Genomic DNA, 20,593 nt, shown 5'->3' with positions numbered 1-20,593 from the left:
AAAAATGCTATCCCATTCGGAATTTGCTGATGAAGCAGAAGGCTTCCCAACAATTCTGATCTCACTCGAGCTTATATCGATTTTGACCGTATCTTTGGACGGTTTTATATGTTCGGGTACTTTTACAAGTACATCCAAATCGCTGAGAGTCTGGGTCCAAACGTAATTTTCTCTCACGGCTCCGTTGTAACTGTCCGACGCATGATTCGTCTTGAGCGATTGCGCGGAGGGTGGTTTAACATCGTTAGATTTGTCACACGAATCGATTTCAATTTCTTGCGCCACTGGTGGAGTAAATCTACAGCTCTCGTCTTGCGTCAAAACCAGTTGATCCAATGTACCACTGCTGTTTGTACTATCATCATCGGACAATGTTGCCTTTTGTAAAGATGGTGTGGTGTTCTTCCACCTGTACATGGTACTCAGTACGAGTTTCTCTGCCACTCCCGGTGGGAAGCCCAATTTCTGCTCCGAGTCCGCTTCGACATAGAAGTCCGTGCTGATATTACAAAACGTTATCATATAAAATGAAATTGTATTATTTGAAGCTTTATTGGTTATCGATACCTCTGACACTCACCATCTATATAAAAAACCAAAGAAGGCGTCTAAGAAATTACTGATGTTCTTCTCCTCACGAAGCACGTGGAGAAACGTTTGATCGTGACCGGATGGCCGACCCATGACCGAACGGAGATTTCTACGGAGTCCTGGAAACACTCGGCATACTCTGCCGGTTGTCGAATAAATGGAAAGAAGAAATGGCTCGAGAAAATTCAATTATCTTGGACACGCGTTTCTGGAACCGGTCCAAGTTTCTAAGAATGTTTAAGATAACCTATACACTCCAAATTCGTCTCGTATACACTAGTTCAGCAATAGAAAACAGACCCAATGCCGACATGAGAGCATGAGAGCTGTACTACAGCTGTTCTTTGTAGATGCACTTCACTTTCTGCACTTAAAGTGAAATAAATATGTAATGGACATTGGAGAGAAGAGGAGAGAAGACAAAAAGTGGAGAAGGTTCAACTACAAAGAACAGACCTAAAATCTGTATCAGACTTTAAATTAATTAATTAATTAATTAATCGAAATTATTATAATTGTGTACCATAATGTATAATAGAAAAATATTGGGTAATTGTCTTTAATTTTGGGAATTATGTCCGTCACGGACATCGGTCAAAGATTTAGAACCTTTTTAATGGGTAGCTGTCATTCCTGGGTTCAGGATTTGCCTTCGGTTGCAACGTAAACTATATAGATTTTCAGTACTTGCACTTTATTTTAAATAGTATTATTAAGATTTAAAACATATCAGTAGTATTTATTTCAAGTTAGAATATTTTATAATTGATGATTACTTTATATATTATTAATTGATATGGACAACAACCTGTCAAATGTTTTGAAAAACCGGAAGCGCTAATCGGGAAATGGCGGAGCCAATCAGCGAAAGGAACACTAGTTGGCTTTGCACGCTTGCCATTTGCTTAGTTGCCATCTGCCACTCTCGGAAATGTCAAATCGTCAAATGTGAATGACCGTCGTTTGCAGGATAAACGTAAACAAGCCGAAATATAGTTCCATCAGTAGTATACCGTGAAAGAAGCAGCTGTTAATTGTTATCAAATGAAATCACGTCAAATTAAATACGATAATCTAAAAAAGGGTCAACAATTGTATACGAAAAATTTTTATATGTAAAATATTTGCCGATTTAACCATTTAACAAGCGTTAAATAGTGATATGCAATATCTCAGTTTACCACACGTAATTAGCAATCCAGTATATTATATAAATAACATAATAAAACGTCGCTGAGAAAAAAAACATAACCCTCGCTTACACCCGATAGTGCACTATGGCAAGTGTTCCTGGTTTCACACTGGAAACTGCAAAAGGTATAATCCATATTATGTAAATCATGTATATATTATAAATGTATATTGAAATTGTAATTACATAAAGAAATATCTTTTTCCTTCAGCGATATTGACGGACATTCTGACAGCGCTGAACACATCTGAGAATTTGCAAAAGCTGACAAAGGCAAAGGAGAGCTCTGGCAACGAGATGTTGAAAATGATGCAATTTGTGTTTCCACTAGTAACGCAGATTCAAATGGACGTCATAAAGAATTATGGATTTCCAGAAGGAAGGGAAGGTGGGTGGATTCAGGCCATTTAAGGATATGATGAAAGTAAGTCTGATGAAAATAGAATTCAAGGATTGAGATTGTCATCTGTGCGCAAAGCAGGTACTGTGCAATTTGCGCAGCTCATTAGGGCCTTGGAGAGAGAGGACGCCGAAATAGCGCAGCTACACAGCCAGGTCCGTTCGTACTTCCTTCCACCGGTTACGATAAACTCCTCGACTGAAGCATCTCTTTAGATTGAAAGGGATTCACATATGAATTCCTCTAGAAAGCAAGATGAATTCTTCATATGTATATCATTTTTACCTGAAGACTGTATTAATTTACCTAAGGATAACTTATGCGAGTGGAGAAAAAATTATCCTATGCATTTTTATGGGAAAAAAAAAATAGATTTTACATATCGTTTTTTGTTATATACACTTATTTTGATAAATTAAGTATTAAAATAATTCTGATCTCATCACTCATCTAAAGTCTACGTGCATAACATCTTAATAAGAATATTTGTCTAAAGATAAATACCTTTTTAATTGAAATATTAATGACAATGTAATGTTCGTTTTCTCTATTCTTTTATGGAATAATTTAACTATTAAATATATATAGATTTTAGTTCGTGCAATCAAATCTGTGTACAAATTTTCTGGAGAAAAGCACCAAAGGAATTTTAAGTGTTTAATTTGAGAAAACTTAAAAACCTTTATATTTATTTGTATAATTATTAATAAGTATATCATTATAATCTACTAAAATATATAATATTTATTTATATAAATGTTCTTTGAATTCTTTTTTTTTCCTGCAATTACATCAGCTCTAAAAGCTAAACAAAAATATTCCACTGTTCGCACAGGGATGAAGCCGTGTATACATCATGATTTGTATATATTTAGTCACTTAAATAAGACAGGTATAAAAAAGATGCAGATCTACATAACAAACCAAAGTATACAGGATGCTGTGGTAACGTCATCCTATATTCAACAGGCACGATGGCTAGTAGAATCGTTTATATTTTCAAACCGTTCAAGACAATGATTGTATAATTAAATCTCTACACGTATCGTACATTTTTTAACTTCATGTCCTGGCGAACATCTGGATAAATACATATTAAATATACAATTTCACTCATACAAGCAAGTAATGTTAAAATTGCATAAAGCCAACAGAAATTATAGATTTAACGATAAATAATACATTGGAATTATTTGCTCGACGTTTACTTATTGGAACAGCTTGTTGAATCGTGCAACTTTCTGATTTATCTCGGAGACAGGCGAATATAGTTCCCCCTTGTCAATGCTGTATACTGGCGAAGTATTCTCTTTGTATAAAACTGTAAAATGCGTCGTCATTTTGGAGAAAAAGATGCTGAGATCATGCAACAGATTTCAATGGTGCTAAAAAAAAAAAAAAACCTTTCGCTTGTAACTTACATCAATGCTATTTATAAACGAGCAAATATCGCGAAATAAATAATATCATCATGTAATATCAGAGCGGTACGAATTATATAGGCAAGAGTAGCAAATCTAATAAAAGGGGCGAAAAAAAAAACTCAGCAAATTTTTCTACAAACGCAGAACAATGACACGGCTTTCGAATATCCAAAACTAAAAAACTTTCTGTATATCCATTGATAACACTACGAACACTTGACAAACGGGGAACGATATGCTTTAATATATGTACATTTCTTATGTGTAGATCAAGTTTCTGCCTTATACGGCTATGTAAGAAATTCGTGTATACTTTGCAACGCAGTAGCTGCCCGTATTGCGGATCCTGTATTAGAAAGCAAGCCACAACATCGAATTTTTTTTTTTACAGACCATAATCGACACATCTTAAGCGTACGATGGCGAACGGAACTCTATTCATTGTAATGCTTTTGCAAATCATGATTACAGTCTCACGATCTCATTTTTTCCCCCTTTTTTTACTATAGAAAACACGTGTGTACAAAAACGCATAAACTGATCTCAATGTCAGCGTTACTTTACATCCTTCCCCGGCGGTGATGCGGTGTTGCTGAGCACAATCTTTCCCTGAATTATGTGATTCATACATAGAAAACAGATCGCATAGAGAAAGGAGTGTATATAAAATCTAGTCGTACCCCTTGGGATCGCTTAAGCGTTCAAAAGTTAAAACATGATTTGTATTATTATGTTGTGTACCTTTTAACCATTCAACCATTCACTTAATTACAAATATGCCACACTTCTACCAGTTAATTATTTGGGTGATTATTTCACAATAAACTTCAAGAAGCGAGTAGTACATGCAAAAGAAAAATTTAAAAAAAAAAAGGAGACTTGTACAAAGAGCGTAAGTGCGCTGCAATATAATTCGTCGAAAAAAGTAATGTTTCAAGCTATCGATAAAAATCCCCATTGACGGGGACGTGTCTCCTCCGCCCTCTTATTGGTCTTATTCAACGTCTGTCCCTGCCCACAATTGCTATAAAATCATATCTTTTTTTCTTTTACCGTTAACCGAAATCTATACCGTAATAGTACAATGTAGAACTGCGGATCACGTTTCGCAGTAATTACATAGTTTCCAATTGATCGATCAGGCTACGAGAGGAACGGATTAGCCGTAGTAGTTGTGTTCGCTGTCCATGGATCCTGTCGAATCTGATTGATTGTAGGACGGGGTGGTGGTGGCGTCACAGTTGCAAATGGATTTGCTGCATATGACACGGTTGCTGTAAAATCATTCACGTATGTTCGTTCGTTAGTATAAAATAACTCTTATCGCTCACACGAAGACAGCTCAATCATTTAAACGCCTTTCAATACATCGACATCCGAGACTTGTATCAATATCTTGAATAAAAACCAAAAAGATGTTATTTTATGACCTGGAGGTAGAAATACATTTCCTGTCTTTTACTTTCATTCGATAAGATTAGTTCTTATTTCAAGATATTGATTTGGACTTTCAATTTGCATATTACGAGAAAAAAAATCGTGGAAATTAAAAATATGAAAAAATAAACTATCTAAAAAAAGGGGAAATCTACGTATTCCATTGGAACACTACAAGATATATATTCGAAGAAAGATTTAAATCACAGTACTCTTAAGTAAAAACATAACGCGCTTGACGTAATATATGAAAGACGTAATAAGCATAATTATACTGCACAATAGTCACCATGCATTCATGCCATATTCTTAATCATGTTATTGATACTCACGAACTTATTTCCAATGAAACGCTATTTTGTAGACATAGAGCGTGTTACAGCGTAAAATATTCTCTTTTTCCATGATATTTAAACTATTTGTTCGCTGAATATTACATTAATTAGATTTTGTCTTTAATGGATTATCATATGATAAGAGTAATATATGCGAATGAGAAATATCTTGAATACTGGACTTCTCTTTCTCGATATTTGTACCTTCTAATCGCTAATGAAAACTTACCCGCTGGCGCAGGAGCCGACGGCTTAATCGCCGAAGCGCTGACAAGATTATCCAAATTGACGAGCGCCGAGTTCTCTCCTAAGAAGGATTGTGGCGTCTTCTTCACGGCACCGGTGCTGGCGGGAAGATTTTCACCCATGCCACTCAGATCGAAGGGATCTCCTCCCGATGATGCCGTACCACCTGTTATTAAATCATATGATCTCATTACGCAAATTCAGCAGACATTAATGTTGCGTTTCACAGAGAAATTTTGCGTGGCTCAAGTACCGTTGTTCACCGTCTGCGGACTAGCTCCGAGTTTTCCCCTGTTGGTAATCACGTCAAATTCATCTAAATCGCTGAGAGGACTCGTCACGCCGGCGTTACCGTTGTTCTGAGTAGGAAAGTTGTTGAAGCCCGGCCCCGTGCCGTTGAAACCGTTGCTAGTGCTGAAGGTGGTAGCGGCCGAAGATACGGGTGGCAAATTGAAACCTATATTTTGAGATGACGATACATTGAAGCCAATGTTAGTCGTCAAGTTTGAATTGTTGAAGGATGGCGACGGGGACGTCATGCCATCTTGAGCCGTCTGTAATGAGAAAATTTCAAACCAATGTGTTAGTACAAACATTGTTAAGCTCGAGGAACTTTAAAGGACAGATCTGTATTACCTGTTTGTTCGTCTCCGATTCGGTAGCAGTGGTAGACGGAACTGGTGACCAAGGGTCATTGGTACGCGGAGGAGATGCGACCGTAGCGGGAGATGGGGCAGGTGCACGCCACGGGTCGATAGTGGCAGCTATAATTAAAATTTAATTTGAGTCCAGTCCAAATTATTCGTCAAATATTGCAATCAGAACTTATGAAAACTTAGAACACCGCTTTCATTATTCAGACATTACAATAGAGAACAAAGAGTAGACATATTCTCGATAAGGATCCAAATATAGTAATTTAATACATTTTAAGAAAATTATGTGAAAAAATTAACTGATTATACCTGAGGATCCTGAGAATTATCGGAAATCGTCAAAGAGAGACGTAAGAACACATGCAAAAAGAATATAAATATAAAGATTAAATAAATGTACAATCGTGTAAAGAGCACGTTGCCGCAATAATCATAACAAGACTCACTTGGTCTTTGTGGCGGAACGGGCGTCCACGGGTCTACCGCGGGTACGGGTGATGTCGTACTCGTTGTTGGAACACTCCATGGGTCGTTCTGTGGCTGTAAAACGAGTACACTATTATTCTTCCACCAGTTTATCAATAACTCCACCATTTGTCAATAATAACAAAACCGTTATTCCATGCTTGTACGCTCTTCTAAATACATATTTAATGTCAATAATGTCCTCTAACATTTATCGGACATACCTTATACGCATGAAATTCAGATAAATCCAAAGACTGTGGTGCATCATGCAAAAACGATACAATTTCGTGTTATCATGCAAAGTACGTTTGTTAAAAGTCCGCAGCATAATTACCTGTACCTGTGGTCTAGGCGGTGGAGCTGTTATCGGAATACCCCAAGGATCGGTTTGTACAGAAGAGCCGCTCGCTTCTCCCAAATTTACATCGAGTAAATCCAGCATGTGGCTTTGCTTCTCAGATTGCGGAGTTCTGAAATTCATACACGTGGCATTGTCCCGTGAATGCACAGTCGGGTGTTTTTTTTTTTCTGTATCGAGTTACTTGATTATTATGAATTACATTGTGGATTCCGCTGATCACTTACTTAAAATCTTGCTGACTTTGGCTCAGAGCTAACTGCAATCTAACGTCATCGCTGCGTCTTCTTTGTTCTTCTTGCTCCGCTTCCTCTCTAGACATAGCCAAGGCCAGCTGCAGTTGTAATTCTTCCTCCCCTACCGTTTGCGGTCTTGCGGCTTCCAATTCCGCTGTAAAATATACTTGTTGCGTTAATTCTTACGTAAAGTAATTAATGTTTGCGTTTGATAGATTGCGCGAAAAATAAACGAGATATGATAAGAGAATTTAGATCAAATGTGTAAAAGAATTATCTCGTGCCAGTTAAAGTAATCTCAATTTGGAAGGTCTTGACCAAAAAGGAGCTACGAAATGCTAGTGCTTGTTACTATAAATAGGAACTACTTGTACGTCTGGCTGCTGATTCGGATAAGTGACAGGGTTCCCAATCTTGAAACTGAAACAAGATAATAACGTGTAAGGTTATAGTTTTTAATCACTGATCGATAACACATTACTTACATCGCTGCTAACAGGTGACATTGTGTCCAGACCGTCACTTCCAAAACCACTAACCGACTGTGCAAATCTCTCTTTTGCCTTCAACGCTCTAGCTCGCTCATTTCTCAATCTCTCGTCATCTTTTAATAAGGCCACTAATTGTTTTGCTTTTTCTCGAACATTAATCCCTTGATCTTTATGCCCATCCATGTATTGAAAATCTATGCAAAAGAATAATAGGACTGTGTTGAAAAACCGGGGATCCTTAGATTTGTTCATTAATTACAAATATACGCCAATGCATTTCTGCATCTTATTAATATATAGAGCTTTAATTTTCCAATAATATATCACACATATGAATACTCGATCTCATATATTATAAAATAAAATTTCACATTTGTTACCTTTTAAAGTTTGGATGGCAAAAATATTTTCTTTGCACTGCTGCGCTACCTTTTCACTTCCTGTCTTGATAAGATATTCTAAGAGAACTAAGGCTTTGTATACATGTCGCCAGTTTTTCCCATGATCATTCAATCGTTTCCATAGCATTTGCATAATTTCCGTAAACGCTACAACATTGTATGTTAAGTCGGCAATTTCTGCCATAAGTGTACTACTTGGACCCCACGGATCATTGCTGGTAGCTTTTCGTACAGCTTTCTGTAGAAAAAAACCAATTATCTCATATTGATATTCAGAATTTTCACATGTTTAGCTTCATTCATTTTTTCTTCATTTCACAAAGATATTCTGTTACTATTTTTATATGTTAATGATAAAAAATAATGTCAAGTAATATAAAAAAGATTTCACTAATCACCTGGGCATTGCTGTAATTATGGGCGAGATTCATAATATCTCGCCTAATACCTGCTAGATTCACCTGCATGACGTCTTGCCCTTGTCTTCTCATCTAAAATATCATCGCTACATGTTACTCAATTGTAGTATTGTGTATCTTGGTTCTGGGAACCCATATTTATTATCGTATCCGTTCCAAGGCAAAAGGAAAAAAAAATCACACATGTTATATCAGACGTATAGGTACAAGCAGCTATTTACAGGATTTACATTCTACGAAGACTCGTAGTCTTTCAAAGATCTATAAATCTATAAACCTTGACTAATCTTTAATGTACGCAACCTATAATTGCTATATAATAATGTAAAAATAATAGCAGGCCAATTATGACGCAAGTAGCGTCTGATAATAAATATGGATGTTTTGTTTACACATGAAAGCCATGCAGCTACAAGTATGCGTTATTTTAAACGTCACAAAACTAGTGATATTGTCACCAAAATTTCAGTAAAATACAATTATAAGTCAATTAATAGCGGGAAGCTTAGAGCTAAAATCAAGGCATGCAAGGCATTAAATCAAATTACTTGTAACAAACAAATAGTAGAAAGAAATATAAATTGCGGAAAGAGAAATGTAAATACAATTTTATCTATACTATATTTTTATAATTGTTATATTATAAAAAATTGTACTTTTTCTTAAATATCGTTAAAGTTTATACAAGTTGCATACAGGTAAATCAAATTATACCATACCGCTAAGCAAAGAAAGTAAAGTACAATTTACCTATATTTAACACAATTTTATTTTAAAATCTGTACTTTAACACAATTCACCTGATTAATTATCCAATGATACATAAAAATATGCCTACATGCTTCAATGTAAGTATAAAAGGTCATTGACTTTGGAGACTAATAAAAGAATATACCTATATTTTCTTTTAATATCGTATAGAAATCAGGTTCTTTTGAGATGTGCCTATATAAAAATTTCTAATTAATATTATCTCTCTTTCTCTCTATCTTATCTGAGATAAGTATTGTTCTGGGCTACATGGAGTATATAGCTCTAAATTTCGAAACGAATCGACCCCAAATAATCGTACAACAATATTTAATGCAATACTGACTTGCATAATGTACATTTGTCATCATCATATTCACTACCTATTATCGCGTTATTCCGCTGGTGAACGTTGCAAAAACTAATAAAGGTGCATTGTAACAAAAAAAAACTGGAAAATCAAAATAATCCGAATATATATGTCACATAAGACATAACACACATAGCAATAACTGCTTGTAAAAAAAAAAAATATCAGATTGTTTTTACAAATACTGATAGATATTTACTGTGAAACACAGAGATCTTCTAATAATATGCTCTCACATTGAATATCATGTTATTACGAGTGAGTTACAGTTGTTAATTCAACGGTTATGAACACATCGTTGGAATTTACCTTCTGCATCGCCATTCTTGACTAATGAAATATCGCTGGCGGTTGTTGACGAAGCTCTTTAGGTTTCGCCCCCGAAATACAGAAAACTTCCGAATACTCCGAATCACAACAAAAGCCTAGGCTATCAGATGACACGATAAATAAGTAACGAGAATTTTATAGATAAAATTTGTTCACACCTTAAATGCATGATACGTCATTCTGCGTATATGGATGATTGTGACACGTTAAATCTGTTAAATTAATATGGTATTATGCAAATGAATATTACATGAAATTTTTTCTTGTAAAAATCGTCGGAATTTCAAACGAGACTCCGCAAAATTGTGCATATATGCGCGAAAAAAAAAAAGAAGTAGCAGCGATGCACACGTGTTCAATACGTTTGCGAATCGAGCTAGTATGACAAAAGATTATACTCGTAGCGACAACAGCAACTATTAATTTAAAAAGAAAATAGAAAAATATTATATTTTGTTTTTAATAGGCACAGCTCATAATATTCCCTAAGCTCCTTTTACGATTAATTATGTACAATAACGCGATTGACACGTCGTTGCAAAAATATAACAGCTCACGTATCTCACTGAGAAAATGTAAAGGAATAATTTCACACGTATACACGTACGCGCGATCAAACATCGATTGAGATACAACGTTTACGTTGACTTTTATGATTTAAAAGAGATCTTGGAAGATCCGTGACGTCGCGCTCGATTCGAAAGTACGAAAACCAGGAACTCATACTGGTTATATATGCGCCTCAGCAAAGTTTTCGACGAGCAAGTCGCTAAATTGAACAAAGCATAACCTGGAGACGTTTCCTACAGGGGAGAGAGAGACCTATCATCAAAACTACCCCGTTTACAGATGATAGAGCGCATGCAGAAAGCGTCCACGGAGAGAGAGAGATCACTTACACTGACGGAGGTAAAGATGCTGCACCTTCTTTAAGCGAAAACTGTGTACTGCTCTTCTGGAAAAAGAAAGAGAAACAGGTGAGGCTTTATCGTCCTTGCGGCGTGTTTCTGTTGTGTGTTCCCCGCCTTATCTTATCGCGGCGCGGTGTGATTTTATTCCTCATCGGAGCAACGTTACCAATCCGTCTAATGATAATTATTATATACAAAAAAAAATCATATGGAGAGATTGTTCTCGATATTTAAATGTCGCACGAATTAGCAACGCCTTGAGATTTCGAGCCGCAGAATATGTTTCTCGACGCCGTTATTGTTTCTCCCATCTCCGAGGTGACAATCTAAAGATCTTCCATAGCATCCATTCGCGTTTATTCAACGCGCGATATCGACGTTGTTACTTAAACATTGTACTCCTTTGTAATCACACGTGCATCTGCTTTCGCGGCACTGACTAAGTCTTCTTCTCCCCGCTGTCGAGCATGACTGTGCAGATATCGTCACTCACTGTTTGCAGAAAGTAAAGAAGAGTATAAACACAGCCAACAATGAGCTGGAAGAGCCTTAATCTGTTACACTAGATAGAAGATATATCACAGCGAGCCCGAGATCCTTTCTAAGGCTTCCTTCCGTCGCGTTAACAGCATTATACATATAATTGACCGTGAAAGTATTGATCATTATCCTCTCCGTCCTTTCGCACTGCTCCGTTGACTTTCTATTCCCCGTGTGCTCGCACGTGTGCTAACTGTCAAGATCTGTCACGTCGGAGTTGGGAAAACCAGCGACGGCGCGGCGAGATGCGGTAAACAATCTGCGGGGATTACACACACACACTTTAGAGAATCTCCGTGAAAAGAACAATCACATTTGTTGGGAATCGTATATCTCCGAGGCATCGCACGCTCGGAGAAGCCGAGATGCTCGCGCACTCGCGTTATCTCGACGATTTCCGAGAGTTAACGTACGTCAACGCGCGCGGAGGAGAGAGCGACGGAGGCGCGCGGGGGAGGCAGGCGCGGGCAGGAAACTATTGCCGTTGTACAATTATGCTGGCGAAGAGATCGCCAGGCGTTCCAGAGGTCGATTCCACCTCGCCGCCGCGCGCCTCCTCGACGGGTGCAACGCTCCGCGCTCCGCGACGAAGACGAGAGAGGCGAGCCGTTCCGCTCCGAGCGTGACTGGCGGAGCGCGCCGTACCCGCCCACCGAGGGGTCCGGGGTCCCTCGTCGCGCGACTAGATCGGAGTAGATGTAGGTGTACGTATACGTGACACGACTCTGACACGTCAGTCCCGCGGGGGTATCTCCGTTACGGCCGTGCGAGAGGGGTGGCGACGACGGCGGCGACGGGGCGCGGCACACCCGTTTTACGACGCTACGACATTAAAGGGTTGTTGACAATGTTGCGCGACCGTCGCGCGAGATGCTCGATCCGGAGTACCCCGTCGCGTCCATCCGAACCCGACTGAATGACGAGTGACGACGATGACGGTGACGATGACGACGACGGCGACGGCGACGGCGACGAGGACGACGGCTTCGTACTCACCTTGCGTGCGCGGGCGGCCACCACTCCGGGGAATTTGGATACGCGGGGGGCTCGCGAGAGCGTAACGGGGAACGGGGACAGAGTGGCGGAATTAAATAAGTAAGACACTTATGACAAGTCCATTCACAGGCACTGACGAATTGTACGGTTGCGGGGCAAGATGGCGCCTCGGGAAAATATTTCCGCTCCGTTCGCCGCGCCCGCGCACGAGCGACGCGTTCTGCCCCGAATCCCCCGTTCGAGGCGAAGAATTCTTCGGGGGGCGAGAGCTCGAACCCCCCCCCTGATTCAGCGATCAATTTGATAATTAAATGAAATTGTTGTCCCCCGATATAATTTTTTTTCCATATGTTAGACTGGTTAGACAACAAAAATTAATAATTTTACCTTAATGAAATAATATGGATGTTACTTGTTAATTAATCACTGACTAACGCGCATTTTGTCAACGTAGATTAACTTGAATCTCAGTTAAAATTTGTAAGAATTAGAAAAAGATAAATATATAGTAAGTTAAATCGGGATTAAAGTTAATTTGCATTGACAAATGGACAGATAAATCGAAATTTAAGTCACCCTAATATCGTCTCTCAAACATGATTCTCTTTCTCGCTGCGATTGTCCAGATTCGAGATTCGCTCGAAAAGCAAAGTTTTTAATTTCATGATTCATTGTCCCCGATATATAATTTTCCCTTTTTCCCATATGTTAGACAAGAAAAAAATTAATAACTTTACATGTTAGTAAAGTAACACGGATATTATACTTGATAAATTAATCGCTGATTAACGTACATTTTTACCAATGTAGATTAATTTTCATTTCGGTTAATCTCTAAGAATTAGAAAAAGATAAATAGCAAGTTAAATCAAGATTAAAGTTAATCTACATTTGACAGAAATGAACATAAGATTTCAGTCACCCGCTTTTAATATTCTTCTCTCGCTACGATCGTCCAGATTTCGAGCGAAGCTCGTAAAGCTTTATTTTCCTTTTCTTTTTCACATCTGACAGTAGAAGTTCCCAGAAATCCGTATCGCTAGTATATAACGTTAACGGCTGATTATTATAAATGAAGATACCGCATCTTGACTCTTTAATCGTTTCTCTTTATTCATTGTTATGTTCACAGTAGACTAGATTGATCTTATAAGTGGTTTACATCGCAATACGACACCCGGCAATTCATTTCTACGCTCTTTACAAAGTAATCGCAGTTACGACACCGTCCCTTCAATTACGTCGCTCGGTAATGCATGCATATCTAGATAAGGCACGATAAATCAAAATTGCACTCAGAAGAAAGATTCTGAGAGCAACGCTGTCCCTGTAGAAAGATCCAAATTAATGAACAATTTGCGAGGACGTATAACGGCTCGGGATTAATATTTAAACGCTGTCACTTAATTTGATGACGCATTGCCGGTTTTTGGATACTTTCGCGAGCCATACACGAGAACACAATATTGGTTGATCGACAATCAATTTCAATGGTATCAGTTTGTCATTTTGTCGTAAGTCATATTTTCATAAGTCGAGTTTCATAAAAGAACCATCGGAAAGATATATATATATATATATATACATGTATGAATTGTTATCTACATTTTTGTAACGCAATTAATTTTCCAGGAACGCAATATTCCACTTTCCCTATATATCTCACGCTTCCAAGACATCGAGAAATTACAAGTGCATGATAGACACAAGTTCGTAGATTCTATAAATGTTATTTTACGCAATAAATATTAATTTTTAAGTGACAGCACATATAATATTTGCTTTTTTTTTTTTTTAATCGTAAAACGTAAGCTAAGTGCATCGATAAATGCATTGAAGCGCATTTCTTAATTCAAAAGAATATCTTACAAAAAGTTCACTATCTACAAATGGAATAACATTTTAATAAACATTTGGTTTCAGCATTGTACGATCATTTGTATAATACTTTCGTCCATTTTGCTGATATACAGAGTGAGCCGAAATACAATTGGGAAGAAAATTTTATGACTTAAAATAAGTCAGAATGATGAAGACAAATCGTACAGAATATCTGTAGTAAAAAACATTGCGTCAAATATCAGCCAAATGCATATACTCGATTAACTTTCAAAGTCCTTTTTCTAAAAAATAAAATATTTGAAAAAAAAATTATTTTACTATTTCAACTTATTTTGAGCCATAGAATTACCCCCTTGCCGGTTGCACCACGTATTTCGGCACACCCTGTACAGTATTCCATAATAGGATATTCATAACTTAATTCAAAATTAATGGCGACGGGTATTTGTTTGTCAATTAAGTTTCAAATAATTAATTGGACTTATTCTATTTAAAGTTTACAGTACAATTCCAAACGCAGTATAATTTCAAGGATATAAAATTCAGTTATGAAAATCCTATTGTGTATGCCGTACTTATAGCAATACTGAAACTTGATTATATATAAAAACTTTTAAAAGATAACTATCCTTTAAACAATAAATTGTTTTATTCGTTTATTGCTTTACCGCATTTATCCGTATTTCGGTTTACGACTGCCAAGCGAAAATCAATGTTGTTGAAAAAATTCTCTCGTCTTAATCGATGGACTTATTCATACTGATGAAATTATGTTCATCTCAAGTAAACGAATCGTTCCTAATGATGATATTCCGTAGTTGGAGTCACATTGATCATGTCGGCGGTGCTAAAAAAAAAGATATATACATGTAATAAGTGCGAAAGAAAATTTACGCCCAACTTTTCTCAGTTTGCTAATAAAATAAAACCCAACGATATAAAAGCACAGGAGAAATTAAAATGCTTCGAAATGTAATACGTAAATTAGGAATATATATACTATCGACTTTGAGATGAATGTTCTTTTTTCAGGACATGCGACATGCTTTTTATAATATGCCCATATATATATAATTTGAATCGGATTTAGTCCGTGTTGTTTTTTGTCGAAAAAGGAATTTTTGTAATAATTTGGCCAATTTTTCGAGGATGTCGAGAAACTACTTCAACTCTTGTTTAATTTTGTGCCAATGCACAAAAAAGTGCAATTACTTCCAAATTTGATTTTAAAAATGTGCGTATATCCAAATATATATACAAAAACAAAAAATATATATACAAATATATATACAAAACGCAAAAACATAGAACAAGCATGTAACAAAATCACTTGGACAAACAGTTAACTATAACTTATGGTTCTCACATATGATACACAATCATTACTTTGTAACAATTATATTATAATTATATGGAATTATATTTTGTCTTCTAATTGCTTATTATTTATATATCACAATTATGTAAATAATAAAATCAACAGTGTTGTATTAAAATATTCTATCAATCGTTTAATATAAAAAAAAAAATTACACGTAGCTCTTTAAAAATAAACATCCTATTAGTCTGAGAAACGTAGCGGAAAAATGCACACATTCCGGCAAAGCATACAATACGCTAAATATGACTAGTCGAGCTAATTGTTAGTTTTTATTTGCAGTAAAATATTACTGAAATATTTTATACATTTCGGTATTTTCGTTGAAGTGATGTTATAAACGACAAAAGGATCGCCCGATTGGTCATATTTTATCAAGTTAACATTTTACACGTCAATTATAAAGGATAGACATAACACAATATCACAAACACTTACAAGAACATACATGGGTGCCCTAAGAATACTTTCTTGTAGTCGTCTTTACATTAGTTTGCTGTATAACATATATCAGATATATTATATTATCAACTCATGTTACAGAAAAAAATGTTAAATATGTGTCTCTGTGTCGACCTGACTCGAGAGGACAATCATTTGCAAATCACAAGTGATCATATTGTCTGAGATTGACATATATTAAATCGTGCATGTTTAATATTGCACAAAATTTAAAGTACATTTGTGAACATTAAAGATATTACTGGTTAATATCTTGGTTTTACAAGACTATGTTCAATAATTCGTGTAGATGTTCCTTCACCACATGGAGGATGTTAAGTAAGACGTTTTATATGTTTATTGTTTATATAGATGGAAAAGTGAGGAGGCTACATAACGTAAGAATATATTGGTTACCTCTTAGAACATTTAATATGTATAATGAGTAGTGCTACGCCCAGCAGTAAGCACAAACTCCCCACAACAATGTAAGCGATACCGAGGAAGGGATTCTTTCCTCCCAGAAGTGAAGTTGTACTTAAAATCATCTTTTTCTTTCCGTAGAAGGAGGATACTGAAAATGCTGAAAAGAAACATTCGAAAACGTTACTTAATTTTTCTCTCATTATGTTCATTTAAGTAAGATATATATGTGAATGACATCGACCTTTGATTCTTCATTTTACAAATTTTCGATCAGTAATTTTTTATTTCATTATTTTCGTGATCCCGAGTATCCTTACAATTCACCGCGTTTCAATTTGCTTAGATTACTTACAATATTTGACCTCAAGAGTGTAGTTTCCCGCAAGCAGACCATTCTTATAGCCTTCTTGAGTGTGGTCGACCCTGCGATAGAGTTTTCTGAAAGTGGGCAATGCAGCAGTTCTCATCCACACAATTAAATCCTCGTTTTGGAATCCATTATTTTCATCATTCGTTTCATCCAAATTGTAGATGTGTCTAGTCCAGTTCTTAGGCTTGGCAAAATTCTTGAACACCTCCCTCAGATCGCCCTCTGGATTTCTGAATTTGATGTTCTTGTCGGATGGCCAGGCTATGCCAGTTTTTAGCAACGGTACTGACTTATTGCCATGTTTCTCGGAATATAGCGTCAGCTCGTCGCTGAAGAGCGAATTTGCGATGGCGCCGCACGGGGCGATGGGAATTTTGGTATTGTTCACTTCCTCGTAGGCAAACGGCTCGCAGTCGCTCGAGACTGTAGAGTCCAGGTGTCCCAGCAGTTGACTGTCGTCTCGAGATTTTACGTATCTCCGATGATTCTGATAGAAGTTCGTCAGGCCGTAATACATGTAAACCTTGCCGGCAAACTCCGTGGCGAGCTCGAAATTTATCTTGCACGTGCAGTTTTCCGTTGGATTTGCCGCGATTACGTCCGCACACTTCTTATACGTCACCCCGTCGCTCTCCATGAACGTGGAGTTGCAGTTGGTGTAATCTATAGTATGTTCCTTGACTTCGTCCGAAAAGTAAAGCAATCCAATGCCGACCGGTATGAATGCAACTCCTATCACGAAGAACGTCGGTAGAACTGTGCCAGCTGTGAGTATCGGTTGCCAGGCTGGTAGCCGCTGCTGCTTAAACGCGCTATCTGCGTCACAGTCAAAGTTCACGTGTATTAGGAATAATTTTCGAAAATACACAGTATAATATCAACAACGATGCGATATATCATATAATCTTGTTGCCCTGACTTCGTTTTCTCGAATGTTGCATGTTACGGGAGTAGTTTCTTGTATATATAAAATAAAGGAAACGAGATTGTGTTTAGATAACGAGTAAAGATGTTTAAAGATAGACATATTCCTGCGCTCTCTCTGTTAGATCTTTCGCGCTGCTTTCCATAGCAAGACACAATTTTTGTTCGACGGAAAGATGAATCATTAGACGAAAGAAAATGCGTATCGCATCACCAAGAGCTAACGCGTTTTGTAAATAAATTAAGACAATTTTCGTAAACGTTAGTTGATTCGATGATACGTGATTCTGCGATCGAGTCTCCGTCCCTTCCAATTCTAGATTCCAAAATACGCAGAAGTCAATCGAACTTTAGCCAACTTCAGCAGAAACAAGTAAATAATTAAGACCTAAAAAAGGTTCGCAATACATTATTTAAACAACTCGGGGAATATGCAAAATTGTATACGAAATTATCTCTAGATCGTCGAGGAATCGTCGAGCAAGATGTACGAAGTCGTCGGAGGCCTATCAGCAAGAAAGCCCGTTAATTCGAGACCGTACGGTCTCTTGCCTTTAAAACCTCTTTAACGATCGTTTTAATCGCTCACCCGACGGCTTTTTCGATTTAGGCACCGCGTCGACCTCGCTGATGGACGTCATGATTTTAACAACGAGACTTGACACTTGACGGGCCTCGATAACCTAATCGGGAGGGTCCTGACAGGTCTCGACTCCTTGCATTTTAATGGCGACGGAAGACGGAAGTTTGATAAGTTCACAACTTCCGGACCCACAGGGTGCAGCACTATCGTTCCCCCATTGTTCCCCAGTCCCCACTGAAAGGAAAATCACTGACATGAGCGCTAATTACTTACTAGCTGTATTTTCCACTGAACGCAGCCAATGGGCGCGTTCAGCAGACCAAGCCGCTCAGTAGCAGTCGAACGTGATTGGCTTTTACTTTTAGAGCCAACCAATCAACGCGGAGTGTTGATAAGACGAACTCAACAGTTGTGTCTGCTGAACACAGCCAATGAGCGTGTGTGTTTCGCAATACCGCGGAGTATGAAATGTGCTGTCCATTGTAAAACATTTTTCAAACACCCCGGAAGTGTGGTTAAAAATTATTTGAAAACTGTATAAGCACATTTTTAAAAAAGTAAATTTTATTGAAAACAAGAAAAATAGATTTTTTTAAATACTGTCTTTATAATATTATTATCAAAATTAATTATAAAAAAATTGCCATGAGTTTCTGAGCGATAATTTACGTTATTTAGATTACTTAAAAATGCAGAAATAATCTATACAAGAATATTTTCATTCCGTATTAACTAAAATATTTTATTTTATGACTTTTATATACGATCTAACAATAAGTAACCGTAAATAACATAAATTATTCGCTCAGAAACTTATGGCTTGAAACAAAAAAATACAAATATAAACATAAATATATATAAATGTATATAAAAATACATTAATATAACCCTTCGTGTGCAACGTCGGGTCACCCGTGCCTTGGCGAAAGTGACTGTCCTGTATGTCAAGTGTCTGTTTATATAAATATATTGTTTAAACAAATGAAAAAATCGGCAATATAGCGATTGATCCTTAAAGTAGGATAGTTAATAAGGATAGTTAATAAGTAACATAAATTTTTTCAGATTTTTTTAGAACACTTTAAAGTATTTTTTAGGCGTCGGAAATGAGTGACCCGACGTTGCACGTTACAGGTGCCGAAAAAGACGTTGCACGCGAAGGGATAAACATTTAACCCTAGAACGCATGAGAGGGGTCGATTTCGACCCCAGGCGAACTTTGAACTACGCTCCTGAGCTAGCGAGTGACATTATTGACTCAGGACCTGAACCATAATTCATTTCAACTCTCTAAAAGTAGGGTTATGTCGGGCGCAGCGTTAGTTGTTCGCTAGCAGTGAAGTAGCACAGTCGCAAAGCGGGCGTGGGGTCGATATCGACCCCAGTCGTGAGTTGCCGTTTGAGTTTCGTCACGGTAAGCTAATTTTATTTTTTTGCTAGAATCAATATATTTCATGTATTATTACGTAATCTGAGCATAAATAGTCATAAATATTATTTAAGACGAAATATCACACAACTTAGTCGGTAAAAATCCCGTTGCCTATAGAAGATTGACATTTCGCAGAAAATGGCTGAGCGATATAATGTTTCATTTTTTTCATATTTTTTACTATTTTGTATCAAATAAAAATAAAATAATACTTGAAATACAATTTTTTATGGTTTTTTCATCGACTTTTTCCATATTTCAACTTTGCGAATTTCTTCATTTTTATAGTCCCAAATAAATATATTTTTTTAACAGAACATAGCGATGACAATTTTTTTCTAATAGTCTAATGTGTCCTCTTTAAAACCCCGTTTGAAAATTGAAAATCGGTTGATTACAAAAAAAGATACAAATTTTTGTTTAAAAAAAGAGGTTTTTGCTGATTTTCTGCGTTTTTCGGTCTTTAAATGGATTTTTCACTAACTAAACTTGAGTAAAATTAAATTTACCGCATACCATTCTCTTCGTTATTAAAAAACGAAGAAATTCATGTAGGTTTAAAGGCCCTTTATTTCTGTAGGACCGGTTTTACGATCAAATAAAGCGTGGGGTCGATATTGCCCCCAGTCATGGATTAGAAGGTCAA

The 20,593-nt window shown here is 36.9% G+C and overlaps 4 protein-coding genes across 22 annotated transcripts in view; 1 reads left to right on the top strand and 3 right to left on the bottom strand.

The window, feature by feature from the left end:
* Window positions 1-891, bottom strand: part of LOC112466256 (nudC domain-containing protein 3) — a 1,811-nt gene extending 920 nt beyond the window's left edge. The window contains exons 1-2 of the mRNA XM_025034262.1: window positions 581-891; window positions 4-499 (exon numbers count right to left, since the gene is read on the bottom strand). Of these exons, the coding sequence (XP_024890030.1) occupies window positions 4-499; window positions 581-684 (600 nt within the window). The 5' untranslated portion in view covers window positions 685-891. The remainder of the gene's footprint in view (window positions 1-3; window positions 500-580) is intronic.
* Window positions 892-1,495: 604 nt separating this feature from the next.
* Window positions 1,496-2,818, top strand: LOC112466226 (protein C10). Its single transcript, XM_025034218.1, has 3 exons — window positions 1,496-1,908; window positions 1,995-2,171; window positions 2,265-2,818. Exons 1-3 carry the CDS (start codon window positions 1,869-1,871, stop codon window positions 2,396-2,398), a joined length of 351 nt encoding a protein of 116 aa, XP_024889986.1. The 5' UTR covers window positions 1,496-1,868; the 3' UTR covers window positions 2,399-2,818.
* A 91-nt stretch (window positions 2,819-2,909) lies between these two features.
* Window positions 2,910-12,752, bottom strand: LOC112466225 (epsin-2). Of its 18 annotated transcripts, XM_025034216.1 has the most exons (16): window positions 12,552-12,752; window positions 11,004-11,059; window positions 10,084-10,204; window positions 8,634-8,726; window positions 8,215-8,473; window positions 7,829-8,028; window positions 7,712-7,763; window positions 7,335-7,497; window positions 7,084-7,219; window positions 6,728-6,821; window positions 6,591-6,599; window positions 6,262-6,389; window positions 5,879-6,179; window positions 5,609-5,791; window positions 5,377-5,397; window positions 4,792-4,881 (listed from the first exon to the last, which is right to left on the bottom strand). In XM_025034216.1, exons 3-15 carry the CDS (start codon window positions 10,096-10,098, stop codon window positions 5,381-5,383), a joined length of 1,650 nt encoding a protein of 549 aa, XP_024889984.1. In that variant the 5' UTR covers window positions 10,099-10,204; window positions 11,004-11,059; window positions 12,552-12,752; the 3' UTR covers window positions 4,792-4,881; window positions 5,377-5,380. The 18 variants fall into 18 exon arrangements, with proteins under 18 accessions (XP_024889975.1, XP_024889966.1, XP_024889974.1 ...); XM_025034207.1 differs by lacking the exon at window positions 5,377-5,397 and having other exon boundaries at window positions 2,910-4,881; window positions 7,090-7,219; XM_025034198.1 differs by lacking the exon at window positions 5,377-5,397 and having other exon boundaries at window positions 2,910-4,881; window positions 12,552-12,751.
* An 887-nt stretch (window positions 12,753-13,639) lies between these two features.
* On the bottom strand, window positions 13,640-18,664 carry LOC112466241 (cell cycle control protein 50A). 2 transcript variants are annotated; one of them, XM_025034236.1, is made up of 5 exons: window positions 18,522-18,664; window positions 16,991-17,824; window positions 16,630-16,795; window positions 16,210-16,267; window positions 13,640-15,240 (listed from the first exon to the last, which is right to left on the bottom strand). In XM_025034236.1, the coding sequence occupies exons 1-4, from the start codon at window positions 18,571-18,573 to the stop codon at window positions 16,255-16,257; spliced, it is 1,065 nt and encodes a 354-aa protein (XP_024890004.1). In that variant the 5' UTR covers window positions 18,574-18,664; the 3' UTR covers window positions 13,640-15,240; window positions 16,210-16,254. The 2 variants fall into 2 exon arrangements, with proteins under 2 accessions (XP_024890004.1, XP_024890003.1); XM_025034235.1 differs by lacking the exon at window positions 16,210-16,267.
* Between the last annotated feature and the right edge of the window lie 1,929 nt (window positions 18,665-20,593).

The sequence above is a fragment of the Temnothorax curvispinosus genome, unplaced genomic scaffold (genome assembly GCF_003070985.1).
Source record: "Temnothorax curvispinosus isolate PA1 unplaced genomic scaffold, ASM307098v1 QBEX01016011.1, whole genome shotgun sequence".
NCBI lineage: Eukaryota > Metazoa > Arthropoda > Insecta > Hymenoptera > Formicidae > Temnothorax > Temnothorax curvispinosus.
The sequence above is the reverse complement of the archived record's forward strand: the minus strand, read 5'-3'. Positions and strand labels throughout refer to the sequence as shown.